Source organism: Peromyscus eremicus, chromosome 14 (assembly GCF_949786415.1).
Source record: "Peromyscus eremicus chromosome 14, PerEre_H2_v1, whole genome shotgun sequence".
Taxonomy (NCBI): Eukaryota; Metazoa; Chordata; class Mammalia; order Rodentia; family Cricetidae; genus Peromyscus; species Peromyscus eremicus.
Window position 1 is genome coordinate 40607207 of NC_081430.1, and position 15672 is coordinate 40622878.

General features: G+C 43.2%; 1 protein-coding gene across 2 annotated transcripts in view; it reads right to left on the reverse strand.

The window, feature by feature from the left end:
• Nucleotides 1-569: 569 nt before the first annotated feature.
• Sel1l (SEL1L adaptor subunit of SYVN1 ubiquitin ligase) overlaps nt 570-15672 on the reverse strand; it is a 47309-nt gene continuing 32206 nt past the window's right edge. For both annotated transcript variants that reach the window (XM_059279228.1, XM_059279227.1), the window contains exons 13-21: nt 13787-13864; nt 12689-12751; nt 11437-11524; nt 10978-11126; nt 10116-10281; nt 9736-9810; nt 8549-8721; nt 6460-6588; nt 570-4656 (exon numbers count right to left, since the gene is read on the reverse strand). In XM_059279228.1, the coding sequence (XP_059135211.1) occupies nt 4447-4656; nt 6460-6588; nt 8549-8721; nt 9736-9810; nt 10116-10281; nt 10978-11126; nt 11437-11524; nt 12689-12751; nt 13787-13864 (1131 nt within the window). In that variant the 3' untranslated portion in view covers nt 570-4446. The remainder of the gene's footprint in view (nt 4657-6459; nt 6589-8548; nt 8722-9735; nt 9811-10115; nt 10282-10977; nt 11127-11436; nt 11525-12688; nt 12752-13786; nt 13865-15672) is intronic.

The following is a 15672-nucleotide window of genomic DNA, read 5'->3' on the forward strand; positions in this document are numbered from 1 at the left end:
AGCTTGTTTGCTTTTCCCCGAGGATGGAACCCAGGGCTTTTTCTACCTCATTGGTAAGCCTTTTCCACGGCCACACTCCCAACCCCTAGCTAGGATTGTGAGTACAAAGCTTACTTTCAGCTAATGCTGTTTTTCCAATTCCCCTTTATTTAGATTGCATTTTAAGTAGGCTTTATTGTGCTGTATCTGTGTCTCTGCAAGTCCTCTTAAAAACCTGGGATGAGCATGCACAGACGTATGTTGGCAAGTCATACTATAACCATCTAAATGGGCTATACTGGGTCCTGCTTGCTATAGACATCTCAGGCAGATTAAGGCCAAACGCCAGAGATTCCACAAATAGTTATCACTTCCTGGCAAAATCATGTCCTTCACAGGACAATGTTCAATTCAAGGGAATCTGATGGACAGATGTTAAAAAGTAAAGACAGATTCAAGTTTCCCCAGAATGCATTCTAGAATGTTGTTTCTGAATTTCAAGAAGGCTCACTAAAATGTTGACTCTTCTAGGTTAAAAGCAGAAGTCTGGATGGGAATGCCTTTGGGCACGGCACACTACCACAGACAGATAACCAGAGGTGGGATCTTTATTTCACAAGTTTCAAGATACAGTACAAAACGAATCTGTACATCTCTCTATTAACAGGATTTGTGTACACAATTATAATACACTCCACCAGCCTTTATACTGCATCCCATTACATACAAAATAAATTTACAAAAGTCTACTATGGTGTTCCTTCACAATGCCAGCTTATGCTCTTTAAAAACTTCCCTCAACATTTATAGTGGTCATACTTTGATCATGTCAACATTGCTTTTTAAATAAAAAGAGAAATAGTGTCAGATTGTTCGTCAATAAATAGTAAAGACAGCACATCTGAATGGCTCCCTGCACATAACCAAAGGACCCTTATGCATACAAAATCATTTTCTAAATGTGTAAACAGCCCCTTTTAGATACAAATCATTGTTATATGGGGTTATTTCAAATTCTCTTGAAATCCCTTGTGGGTAGAGACACTTGGCTTCTCCTCAAAGAACACTACCCATTTAAAAACCAGACAATACAGCATCCAGGAATATTTTCCTCTCATATCTGAGCAATAACTAATGAAAAAATTTTTTTTTGCATAAAACAGTTTTCTTTTGCTCTGGTTATTTCTTGTATACCTCTGGCCATAATATTGTCTAATATACTTTAGAGTCACTTTCAAATACCAGCTGTTCCTGGAGTAAATACAAGCCTGCTCTTCTTGGCAGGGAGTGGGCCACCAGAAGCATCTTGTTCTGAAATGTACATGTGAAGTGTTAGTCCAAACCCCTGGAAAGGAAGGTCTTGCAGATGGAATTAGACACTGGTGCAAATGCCACACACATGAAGAGCTGAGGTCCACATTTGGAGGCTACATGTGTGCTTTCAAGCACTAAGGAGCAAACGAGAAGGGAGGAAAAAAACCAAGCAACCAGCCAAACAAAACCAAATTCTATGTCTAGAACACCTAGCCATCGGCTCAGCACCAGATTGATCCCTGAAGGGGGTCTCCAGTGCTTCTCCATGGCAGAGACAAGGCAGGTGAGTGGTAAAATGTTCAGAAGTTAATCTTATATTCAGAAGAACAAACTTTTAAGAATATCAAGATTTAGGACCTGTATTTTTACCTGAATCTGGTTTAGGTGTTAATGAATTTTTGAAAAAACAAAACAAAACAAAACAACAGCCTTTGATTTACCTTTTTCTGTGCTATTGGCTAGTAACCAAGAAAACCCAGAAATCAGAAAGAAAAACTTCACCTTTGTAAAACACCGCTGAAGTAAAACCCGTGGTCTCCAGACTCTGAAACAGCAGGCTCCCCAATGGGGCAGGCACACAGGGGAGCAGGGGCCGAAGAGAGGACAAGACACCAGAGGGCAGCAGGAGGGTTGGGCGGCCGGGAGCAAGGAAGCCACGCTCTAGCTGTAAATCTAAATCCTAATGCTAAAACTCCTGAATCCTGGAGTTGGCTTAATGTCACTGACATTAACTAGCTTTATTGCCACTTTATTCAAATGGATGCCATTAGTAAGTACTGTGCATTATTTTTTAAGAGAAACACCAAACCCAATTCCTATTCGCTTAGGTACCACGTCCCACGAGCAGTAAGAGAACAGGAGTAAAGCATTTTGAGACCATCTTTGAAAGAAGCCGTAAGAACTGAATTATTTCAAACATGCTACCCAGACTTCTGGGTGCAAATGACCCAGGTTGGAAACAGAAGGTGGAAACAAGCCAGGGAAATGACATCGGCAGCATTAACACAAAGGACATGACCACGCGGTCCCATCCAGCCTTAGGTAGTGTATGCTAGTTTAAGAAATATTTTCTCCAGGCACTCTCTGAGTGAAGTAAAGATGGACACAAAAATGCGGCTGTCCAAGGAGATATTAGATGGGTGGTACAGGAAAACCACAGAAGTCACAGTCACCTTATAGTTTCCCAACTATTTGTTTTTAGAGACTGGGTCTTGTTTTGCTGCCTAGGCTGGTCTTGAACTCCTGGCCTAAAGCGATTTTCCTCCCTCAGCCCCATAAGGAGCTGGGACTACTGGTACACCACTGTACCCAGTCCCTCTAAATAACTTAAAACAGTACCTTCTAAATGAAGAGTGCTGCCACCATGGATCACGCTGGGCTGGGGGTGGGGCTGGCAGGAGAGGCAGAAGTGATGGCCCCGATTTACTGTACCACTTACAATCTAATCTTTAAACACAGGACACCGAATAAGCCTTACTATTTACCGGCACTGCCCAAAGCAACATTATATTTTTGAGAGGAACATTGGCTGCCTCTCAAAGATCATCTTTTATGCATATGGCCTCTCTGTGGCCACCTCTTCAAATTTGGAGGCAAATATCTGGGAGGAAAGTTTGCTTACCAGGTATCCCATAATACTGTAAGCACACAAAAGAATACAACTTCACATTTAAAGCCTTCATGTTCATTACAGAAGAACTGAATCTAGTTCTGATTATAATCCCAACATCAAACCAAAAGTGTTACAAACTCCACAAGTGATAAACTCAAGTTTCACGGCAGACAGGGATTACAGAAGAAAATGTAAAGGTGACTATGACCAGGCTGGTGTCAGTTCACTTATGGGGCGGTGGCTGCTGAATGCTGCCATTTACACAAACCACAAATTCACCTTAGGCTTTCTTTCATATAGGTGATTATGTGAAGCTCTCAATGTTTGTTGTTTCTGTATCTTTTTAAGCAGGCAATGTTCAAGTATAACAGCCTTCATTTCCTAATGTTTCCAACAGAAGGGTGGTAATATGACAGCTAAGCAAGTGGCTGACTTTCTACAGCCACACCAAACTGTCACAAAGAAAAAGCTCCCAGATCATACAGAATGGTACACCCAGGCCTCGGTGTTCGCCATGCATTGGGTCTAACCCATCCTCAACGATCTGAGTTTTAGTATTACAAGGTCAGTTACTGCCTGCTGTATCCTGACAATAGTATTTCATATTCGAAGGTTTTCAGAGGGTTCTCTGTTCTCTGTAAAGAAATGAAAAGTAATATGAAACCTGGGGAGTAACGCATCAGCTGTGGGAGGGTGTGTCTCATCCCCCAGAAGTCTGCTTAAGGCTGTTTTCTGATTTTTCCATTTCGTCCATCCTCTGGCTTCCGGACTACTCGCTATACTAAAACCAACAAGTCACACTGAGGAGTTGGGGGCAAGTTCCTATGTGAGTGCAAGGAGTCAGTTCACTGAGTTTTACTTCTATTCCATCACAAGAAGTGGAGTCACAAAGAATTCTTGAGCAAAGCCTTTCGGTCTTCGAAGAAGAAAAGTCTGCTAGGAAGTGTCAGTCGCCAGTACAGGAAACCGCTCCATAGTCCCTTTGAGTACAGAAAGTGCCAAATATGTGTACTTGGGGGTAGACTGGTACACTTTCCCAAACACCCTGAAGACGTCCTGTTTGGCTTGTTCTGTTTTTGACTTAAAGGCAAGTTCTATTCTCAGACTTAAGCATTTTTTTTATGGTTTAAACTCGCAACTGAATTTTCCCAGGTTGTCAATGCTCAGGACCTTAAAAGACATTGATGTAGGAACTTACATTGACAGGATGACAAAACGACTCTCAGGAAAGACAGGTGGGTACGGTAGACATGACTTGAGTGTCTTGTGTATGTTTCCAGAAACAAGAGAGAAGGAGGAGGAAAGAGGAAAGCCACTGAGAGTTGTCATTCCATATGGCACTGAAGCAAACATTCCTGTAGCTCCAGCGAGAGCTACTCGTCCCTGAAAAGGCAGGCAGCAGGTTCTAGGCAGCTTCTGGGACCCCACACTTCCTTGAGCCTCTTCCTGGAGGTGGCCACCATCCAGAGCCCTAGACCAAATACAAGTGTTCTCAGCAAGCAGCTCCCTAGTGGTCACGGACCCAGGCGGGCGTGTGGCTGCTACTGTGGCGCCTGCTGCTCTGGCGGTCCGTCCTGCTGGGGAGGAGCTGCCCGTGGGCCCGGGGGCCTGGGTGCTGGCATATCCTGGTGCTGTCTTTGCCTGTAAGCTATGACTGTACCCAACAGCAGTGCGATGATGGTCATGAGGTAAAGGTCCCATTCGGGTCCCAAAAGCTGGTCCATATCCAGTTGGGTGAAAATATCTCGAATCTTAATGAGAACGACACAGAAAGTATTATCACTTCATTGCCAGCGAAAGAACTCTGAAAGCAGTTACATGAGAGCTAGTGATAAGCAGCAAGCTTTGAAGACTTGGACTCTAGGACACTGTAATGGTTCTAACAAGGGTTTAAAATACATCAGCTGCAGCCCACAATGATGTGTCTCAAGAACTGAGCTGCTGTGTCCTAATAGTTGACAACACCAAGTGAACTCTTTCCATCAGAAATCTAATGCAGCAATTTCCAGCTATTTCTCACAGTAGGTATTTGAAAGGATCACCAGGTTAACAAAAGAAACTGAAAAAAAAAAATCTGCCTCCTGGCATATCTTTAACCTGTCCACGGTGACAGCAGGCCAGCTGACCACTCGATTACCCGACAGACAGCTGTGCTTCTCCCACATGACTGAGACTACAGGAGCAGGTGTCCATTGGTTGAACAAACACCTCTTTTTGATTATGTTGTCCTCCCCCCCACCCCCCAACAGGATTTCTCTATGTTGCAGCTCTGGTGTCCTGGAACTCACTTTGTAGACCAGGCTGACCTCAAACTCACGGAGATCTGCCTGCCTCTGCCTCCTGTGTGGTGGGATTAAAGGTGTGTGCCACGACCGCCTGGCTTTGGTTATGTTTTAACTGAAATGCACACTATTTCACACGTAAATCTGAACTTATGAGTTATATTCTTAGTCCACGAGATTTTGTAAAATTGTGCCCCCCCCCCAAAAAAAAAACTCCTGTAATACATATTTGTAGGCACAGGCACTAAATTTTCTAGAAAAGAGTTACAGGAGACGATTGTGTTCCCTGGGGATTTTGAGCCTTTTAACCCAGTCTGGCCTTTTTTATCATCAATACTTATTACTCTTGCATTTTGTTTTTATAGGCTGGGATTGCTTTGTTCTTTTTTGTTTCAGTTGGCAATCTTCCTGTCCTTTCTGTAGATCTGTATAAAAAAAATCAGCGAACGTACCCTCTCCGTGGCATGCCACCATACTAAATCCTAGTCTGCAATCACTGAAGACCAGTGCAGAAGACAGCAGTCTGGGACAGCCCTGGCAGAGTCAGAAAGCCGCCTCATGTTGGCTGTGCATAGTAAGTAAGCCAGGCAACTGCTCTGTCTCTGTCCACGCCCAGCCCTAAGCCAGGCAACTGCTCTGTCTCTGTCCATGGCCAGCCCTCACTGTGAGCTGGTTAGAGTATCTGGCAGGAAGTACAGTGCACTGACTCTTGCTACCAAGGAACTTCAACCAGTGACATCAGAACCAGGGCACTTACATGTGCGTCTTGGTACTAAAGTTGGCAGCTTTGACGGGGACACGTAACCCACTGCCTAGTTAGATTCTATTACACACTCAAGCACTCCAGGCTATTCAGAGAAGAAAGCTCTGTGGCATTTTTAACTTCTGTTTCACCGCTGGAAGAATGAGAAGTACAGTGACTCAGCTCTCGACTTCTCTCCATCTTTTTCTTCTCACGGTATTGGTTTGAGTGTCTACCAGGCATGCGCCTGACTTAATTTTGATTACTGTTTCCAAGTGTCGAGTCAGGTCTCAGCTTTCCCTGAAGAAGAAAACAGCTGCACCAACGGTAAGTGCTGGAATGCTAAGAACACTGAGGAGTGCTACTTGATAACTCCACTAATTGCCTGGTCTACACTTCACCCCACCTGATGAATGCATCTGCACTTTACCTGGGAAGAAGGGGAGACCTTGTGTCCCCCAACTTTTAATCCCTAGGCCCGAGAAAGTGACATAATTAGTATTTTTTACTAAGAGACCCAGCTCACTTACATTTGCTTCCCGTATGTACTGTAAGAAATAGACGACACCCAATTTGCAGAGTGCAAGGAAGACAGGAACTTGTGCATCTGGGCTAGCCTCGGCTGCCATGTCATAAAAACGTTTTGCAAGGTGAATATCCTACAGTGCAGAAAACAAAGGGAAATGCATTCTTGTCAAAATATACAAAAAGTATTCATTTTGTTCCAGAAAAATTGTCCTACCTTTCAAGAGTCCATTTAAAATTAATGTCTCCTACCTAGAGGAAAACCCCAAGCTTTATCTGGGTAAAATTTCTGTAATTATCTAATTAAATAATTTTGAAAATTTAAAATCAGGAAATGTAACATCAGATTTTATGTGTAGACACACTGGATTCAGGTATTCGCCTAACACATAATATTCCTGACCCGGAGATTTCCAAGGAAAGCCTTTAAGTTTCAAGCTAATCTTTGACTTAACACTTTAGTCAGTAAAAGCAGCTCTGGTTTAGTTCACACTGGGTAGGACATTCATGAGTCTCCAGCTGGTCCTTTCCTAGAGAAGTAGGGGGATCTATTTGGGGATCTCTTAACTTCTACTACATGTTTTTCTAAGACAGAAATGCCTGGAGTCAACTCTGTGTTCCTGTAACCTGTCTCAGCAAAGGACTGCTCCAGCCTGACAGACCTATCCTTCCTCAATGTATTGCCCAGGGTTGGGAAAACCTCAGAGAACACAAGCTGCCTTAGGAGGAGGCTGTTGTACTGACTGATACAAACTGCCACAGGGGATTTGCTACAATGTTTCTGAAGAGGGTGACCCCAGTCATGACCAATTCTGCCCCATGATGGAAGGAGAACACCAGAAATTACATCCTCCATACAGATTGAAACAGAAGCAGTTACTTTCCATCAGTCCTTATTCTCAGTCTTCAAATGTGCCATTCATTAAAAAGAAAAGCACTTTTAATTAATAGTAAAAGTACGGTTAGTATCCAATTGAAAAAATACAAATGTAAACATTTTTGACAACTGAATCTTTCAAAACCTTGGATCCAACTTTATTGCTACCACAGATTTTGTGCTGTGGATGATTTAACAGGGTAATTCAACTACATCAAACCACATCTTGAATTATATTTTCCAATCATCATCAAGCTTCATACTTTGGTATCAATTTACTTGATGCTGGACTGACTTTTTTTTTGTTTTTCAAGATAGGGTTTCTCTCTGTATTCCTGGCAGTCCTGGAACTCACTCTGTAGAGCAAGCTGGCCTTGAACTCACAGAGGTCTGCCTGCCTCTGCCTCCCGAGTGCTGGGATTAAAGGCGTGCGCCACCCCAGCCCGGCTCACTGGACTGACTTTTGTTGGAGCTGTTGTTTTGAGACAGGTGTCATGTAGCTCAGACTGGCCGGAAGTAGGTGTGTACTCGAGGAAGACCTTGACCTGATCCTCTTGTTTCCCCTTGCTGAAATTACAGGTATGTGCCACCATGCCCAGCTGCACTGATTAGTTTTTAGTAGTTTTTACTTCATTTACAAAGTAGGAAAAAAATGGAAACGGTGACTAGGATGCCCTATATATGACTATATCATGCCATTTGGAATTATTATGAATTTTGTATCTGACTACTTATTCTCAAAAGCTGAACCTGGGTTCCCTTTCTGAATACTCTTAACTTTTATCGTAGCGTTAACTCCAAAGTGTGCAAGTAGTAATGCTTCCTCAAAATTCTTTTGTGGTAGATAAGCAAAAACTCAGAACCATTCTAAAGAAAATTAGATTTCATTAGGAAGGTGAAGGCATCCGAAAAAAGTTCACCAGTAGAAAAGATTCGAATCCCTTTCAAAATGATTCAGCGTTGACTGACGGTAGATACAGTTCCTGAAACAAGAGGCTACCAACAGGGCAGTGTTACCCAGAATGCAGCAGTGCTCACACTCACATGTGTGCTGGAACTGAGACGCAGTGACAGCCCTTGGACATACTAGAGACCCGCTTCTCCTCCTGTGGCCCCAAGTTTGACAGAATTCCAGCAGCACTGCTTTCAGTGCAGTGCGAGCATCTCCCCTTGTCTCAGCGACGCCACCCGAGTGCCAGCTCTGATGCCACGCTCACCTGTTTAATGCCTAGGCCCTTCTCGTGCATGTAGCCCAGGTTAAACATAGCTTGGGCACTGTGCTGTTGCTCGGAAGCCAAGCGGTAGTGAATAAATGCAGTCTCGTAATCCACATCGGTGCCAAATCCATAGAAATGGTAGTCGCCAAGTTTAATCCTAGCCACAGTGTAGCCTGAAACAAAGTCAAAGGCAAAGTGCTGACAAACGACGTGTGCTCAGAACAAATCAGACTTATTTTATAAACAGGCTCATACGACACACCATTTTCATTCATAGTAGGAAACTTTAAACGGATCCCTCAGCCAAGTTCTAAAGTTCAAGCATTTAGAGTAGACATTCTCGCCGGGCAGTGGTGGCGCACGCCTTTAATCTCAGCACTCGGGAGGCAGAGGCAGGCGGATCTCTGTGAGTTTGAGGCCAGCCTGGTCTCCAAAGCGAGTTCCAGGAAAGGCACAAAGCTACACAGAGAAACCCTGTCTTGAAAAACCAAAAAAAAAAAAAAAAAAAAAAAAAAATAGAGTAGACATTCTCTCTTCTGCAGAAAGCACGTGACAGTCACAGAGCAGGCAGGCCGGGTAGGTGGTGCTGTTTCACTATTGCCACCCTTCAAAGGACCATGCTCCACATATCACGTCACGTGAATCTAAAACAACTGTCCACTCATCTAGGAATGAAGACTGGTTACAAGCAAGATAAGCAATGGTATCTCTGAGGGTTCATGAGAGATGAACATCAACAGAGTGAAGAGTCCTGGGTGCTGTGGGATGGTCTGTATGGCAAATGTGTTGCTGATTGGTCAATAAATAAATCACTGATTGGCCAGTGGCCAGGCAGGAAGTATAGGCGGGACAAGGAGGAGAATAAAGCTGGGAAGTGGAAGGCTGAGTCAGAGAGACACTGCCAGCCGCCATGATGAGAAACAGCATGTGAAGATGCCGGTAAGCCACGAGCCATGTGGCAAGGTATAGATTTATAGAAATGGATTAATTTAAGATATAAGAACAGTAAGCAAGAAGCCTGCCATGGCCATACAGTTTGTAAGCAATATAAGTCTCTGTGTTTACTTGGTTGGGTCTGAGTGGCTGTGAGACTGGCAGGTGAGAGAGATTTGTCCTGACTGTGGGCCAGGCAGGAAAACTTTAGCTACACCTGGGTAAGACTCTCATTCCAACAACTAGCCACTCACCTTGTGAGGCGGCCCTGTTCCAATGCAGCAAAGCTCTGGGGTAAGTTTCATTCTCACCTACAATGGTTGCTTCTCCTACGGGAAAGACGTGAAACAAAAGTCAAGTGTTTTCATTTGCAACCCAGGGTGCCTACATGGAGCACAGCCAAGAGATGAAGCTAGTGTGGGCCATAAATAAATATCAGAAGAAAAGATACTGGGTTCAAAGGAATCACTGACTCAGGATGATGCTACATCCGGGATCAGGTTTTAGCCACAGCCAAATACTGAGACTAGTCCAGGGGTCTGGGGTAGGGAAAGGGCAGTTCTGTATTCAGTTCATTTCTGTAATGTATCATCGAATGTGGTTATGGCTGCAGCAGGACCCAAGTGGACCTTACTCTGGTCTAGGATGAAGGCCGCGTTGCTTTGTGCCACTTCATAGCCCTGCTCAGCCAGCAGGAGGTACTGGATCACCGCAGCATTATAGTCCCCATCTTTATAGCTGTTGTAGGCAGTCATCAGCCTCTCGGACCAGCGGCCTCGCTCACACACGTTCTTAAACAACTGTGTGAAGAGGAAAAGCAAAACGACATGACTGCTAGAAAACCACCTCTGCCTCTTGGCTGGAGCTGATTAAGTTTGCTCCATGACTTGTTGGCAGCTGGCTTTCCTTACCCTTTGGAAGCAAACACACTGCAAAAAGACCAGCAACCTACAGATTATTTACCGTGGCGGGGGGTGACTCTAGTGATTTCTGTGTATTACAGGTATTAGCACATTCTTCTACCTGAGGAGCTGTTCGTGAGGTGAGTCCTATTAACGTCCCCATTTTATAAGTGAGGACACTAAATAAAGCAAAGAAGGATTTCCAAATCGGTGTTAAACTTTTACCAATGTTCCTCCAAGGACAGGTGTGAGAGCTAAAGGGAAGCAGTCCCAGTCAGGAGATGCTGGCTTTGCCCTTTGCATACCTCCTTCAAGGACTCTTTAGTTTGATACTGTGTATCATATACGCAGGAAGAGCTACAGATACTGTTGATGCCTACATTGAGCTTCCCACACACGGCTTACTCCAGGAACCAAGAGGTAAGCTCGACAGTATGCATAGATCTCCAGTTTCTTCCCTCAGAATATCAATCCTAGTGAACTGAGTGAGCTTCTGCCATGGGAGAATCAGGTCACGGGAAGCAGAATGGAAAGGGCAGGCCTTTCCAGGGGGCAAACCCATTTCCCACAAACAGGCTGCAGACAAGCCCTCACCTCCACCGCAGTGTGACAGGATCTCATCACCCCTGTGCCGCTGGCATGCATCTGTGCTAGGTTGTAGAAAGCCAAGATATGGCCTCCTTGAGAAGCTAAATTAAAATACTTCAAGGCCTGCTTATAATCCCTCTTGACTCCAATGCCATCTGCAAGACAAACAAAGCAAATGAAAGGTGAGCAGTCTTCAACAGGATTTAGTGAGGCACCAGAGAAACTTTCTCTAGGAGGACTAACTTCTGAAAGTCAGAATTCTTACCCAACAATACACGTCAATCTCACCAATGCAGATTAATATATTAATGTAGATGAGTACAAATTGTGATGAGAAGATGCGTAAGTAACTGAATTGGTAGAATAGTAAGTCACCAGAATCGAGCCTCCCACTTCCACACCCCAGTGCTATCTAGTGGAAAGCTAGATTGTTCTAGCCATCACTACCTCTCCGATGATACCTACTGTAGTACATAGAGCCAAGCTGCAGCTGCCCATCCACCCAGCCTTGCTCAGCAGCTTTCTGGAAATACTTGAGTGCCAGGTCATAATTCTGCAGAACAAGATGTCAAATGGTAAGAAAGCACGGAAGACTGATACACTTGGAAGTACAGAGTCATTCTCTGTAAGAACAAAGTATATATATTCTCAAAAGACCACTTTAAAAGGACCATCTTATGATTTAAAAAAATAGCCATTAATGCTTCAGGTTACAGGGGAGTTAGGGTCTCATATTATAAAGAAAAGCAAATAAGAGTTTTGTGAACCAACTTATATGTCTGCTCTCAGAAAGCATAAACACAAATAGAATACCAGAATAGGAATTAAGAAAAACTCTTTTTACTAACCACCTTATCCCTTTAAACCTCAATTTTTCTAACACTAAGTAAGGAATATTATTTTCTCCTTATTTGCTCCCTCCTTGTCTACACTACAAGATGCTATGTTCTTAGATCCCATATATTATATGTAACCATAGGAAAAATTAAATACATTACTCTGAATTTTGATATCCTAATGACCAGGAGTCAAAGTTATCACTGTCTTTTATGTTAGAGAATAAATAAACATAGATCAGTTTTTAAGACCCAGTTCTTAGTTTCAGACACAGAAAAGTATGTTGGTTGGAATAACATCAGGATTCAGGGACATCTACCATGAGACAATGGCCAAGGACAAACAAGTGCTTATAGACACAACACTGACATTTAGGAGGTGACTGGTGACCTGGTTATGAGACAGAAACCTGACAACTAAGAACTAAAGTGGCTTACTAAGGTTCACTCTTTGGAGACACTTGGCTTTCAGCGAAGGACTGGAGAGAAGAGAGGCAGAAGCTAGAAGGAGCAAAGGGCAGAAGGGAAAGCCTCTCTCTTCTAAATAGAGGAGACTTGAATGCCTTCTTAGCGGTGAGTAAAGAAGCAGGCAAGGAAGAAAGTCCTGGAGCAATGGGAAGAGTGCAGAGTGTAGAAAGCAGACACGAAGAATGAGAAACAACTCTAGCCCTCAGCTGTCCAGAGACGGAGCTGGCCTAAGAAGACAGTCAGGTGAGGTGTGAGGCACGGCATGGGAACAAGCCGACTCAGAGACAGCAGGAAAGGGCTTGGCTGCCTGCAGGGAGGGCTCTGAAGGGCTGGACAGGGAGCTACTCGAGGAATCCCTCCTGCCCGCACTGGCTGACTGCTTCCTAAACTCAGCATGCCACACACACACTTACAACTTGAACTCCTCTTCCATAGAGGTAGGCCATTCCAAGGCCGCTCTGTCCCACAGGGTTGCCCTGTAAACCAGAGAAATCAGACATGAGAAGAGCTCATCATAACACAGGGGAGGAAAATGACTGCAGAAGAAATAATCTGAAGCATATTGAAATATGTTTTAGCTTCCAATTAAAACAAACTTTTCCCTTTTATTCAGAGTACACATAACTTGACTTTTAGACACTAGAGGGCTACCAGTAATTTGTTTTCAAAGATTAAAACATTAAATGACTCTAGGATCAAATCTGTGACCTGACTTATGACCATCATTACCATGAATTTGACACAAATATGACTAACATATTTCACCAAAATTAAAAGCAGGTCACATCTGAGTTATTTATTTATTGGTCACTTCCTGTCCTAACAGGACAGGAAGGGCAATGCTATGGAGCAGAGTCAACAGTCATACATTTACAGCAACAATGCTACTAGGTGGTAATGATACTTAAGATTAGTTCAGTGGCACACAGCAAAGACAGTATTTTGAGATGCAAAACCGAAAATTCTAGAATTCACCCAAACACAGAGGGATGGATGACATTAAAAAAAAAAACTGTGTCACAGCATCCCTCAGGAAAACACTCAATTGATGCTGTGATGCACAGTAATACGTAGTTGGGAAGAGGTCAGTGAACACACAGGAAGCATACGGGGCCTTAAGCATCCTACATGTGTGTGTCCCCCCCCCCCCCCCCCCCCCCCCCCGCGTCAAAGAAAGCCTAAATTGTGTATCATGGTTATCAGTAGAACTAGATTTTGGAAGCTTTTAAACTGACTGAGGTGGGGTATATAAATCCCAATTTCATAGCTAAAAACCTAATCTCCTATTTGGGAAACACTTTGAAGAAATGTAAACATAGTCAACATTCACCCACCTAGTTCCTAAAACAGAAACTGCTTTTATTGGGAAAGCTTTTCCGGTCAACTCATCAGGTATCTGTAAGCACTTCCAGTAACTTAGGGCATGGGTTGGCTAGGACTAGTCCTCCGACATAGTCCATTCCTTAAACACTAGTAACACGGTAAACAACACACTGAGTGGGAAGTCTCACCATGTCAGCAGCTTTCTTGAAGTAGTGAAGTGCTGTCTCGTTACTCTGAGGCACGATGTCACTTCCTTCAGAGTACATCTGGAAAACAGACCCCAAGTTCACACGGAGCTGTCACCCCTTCTCCAGGTAAGTTTTTTTCATTTCTCATCTCATTTTCATTTTTATTAGCTCTCACGGAATTATCCCACAAAGTTTAGAATTCTTCATAGGAAGGTGCAGAATTTAAAGCAAACATTTATTGGTAAATACTTAAATATTTTTAAGTATCTGGTTTTCTATTAAATATATGACTTAGGTATAGACTTGAATATATAAAGCAGTTAATGACTGCCTCAAGAAATCTTAAAACATTAAAAAAAATTACATTTGCTTGTGTGTGCTTGTGGGTGGGCACATATGTAACACGGTGTATGTGTGGAGGTCCAAGGACAACTTGTTCTTCTCCATCCACAGTCTGGGTCCTGGGGGTTGTCTTTATCTGCTGAACCATCTCACCAGGCCAGGAAAAGAAATCTTTAACCCAGGGCAGTCAGGTGGCTAAAATTTGGTTGAGAACAGATGACTAATCCCATTAGTACAAACACATTGTTAAGAGTCACAGTGTCTGCTTTCCCCTTTCCTCTACTAGGCTGCCCCTAAAAGGTGGGCTGGGGGATAGCTCGGTTGGTACAATGCCTGCTACAAGCATGAAGACTTAAGTTAGAACCGAGAGCCCAAGTGTAAAGAAGCTGGGCACAATGTCATGGACCTGCAGTCTCAGGGCCTGCGAGGCAGACAGGCAGATCCCAGAGCATCGCTGGACGGCCAATGTGGCCTACTTATAAGTTCCAGGCCAGTGAGAGACCCTGTCTCAAAAATAAGGTGGATGATGCTCTAGACTATGTTCTGGCGTCTATATACAGGCACACATATGTGCATGCACACCTACACACACATGTTCCATGTGTGCACATACACAAAAACAACAAGTGACTAAAAGTTATTTAACAAGGTCTAAACACTAATGATTTACAGGATTAGGTAAGGCCTTTGAAGAAAGGAAAACAAATGGTCAACACTGCTTCTCATCATATAATATATAATAATATAAAATATAAGGAAACAGCACTAAGGTTGCTTTTCGATCTAGGATTAATTAGTAATTTAAGGAAAAAGTAAAACTGTTGGGAATAAAAAGACTTTAAATCTTAACAAAAACAGATCAAGAAAAAAGATTCCTGTGTTATGATGCTGGAAGGCTGACATCCTCACCACCACAGCACCACCACAACACAGTTCATGCTGTGTAACACTGGAATGCTTGCACACAATGTTCCAGCTCCCAGTGAGCTAGCTATGGTCATGTAGTGAGTCTGGATGAGACTTTCCTATCTGTAAAATCCTTAGACTCCACCTGAACTTCCTTACCTTAGGATCTGGTTAAACAGGAACAACTGTCAGTTTATACTGTATTAATGTTAAAATAATGAAAATAGACTTCTTTCTTGACACAGAATCTATTCATTAGTTTTTAGATGTAAATGTTTCCTTGCTCAAAAACACAAAACAACAACAACAAGAACAAACTACACTGAGAGGTGCTAACAACTATCATATTTAAGACAATGAAGAGATCTGCACATAAACACCAAAAAATTCTCTTACTCAAGCATGGAAAGAAATAGACAACTATGAGTCTTAGCAAAAGCCTGTGTACCATGCAGCAGTACAGGCCTCATCACTGCATACAATCGATATAGTACTAGCAGCTCAGACAGTGGATACACTTAGGAGCAAATGCTGTGTCTGAGTGGTCTGAGGAAGTGCTTCACACCTTAAGACAAGACAAGATCCACTTGTACTGGAAATTTTATTTTGCTGTTACTTAACATAACTGCAGGGTATAC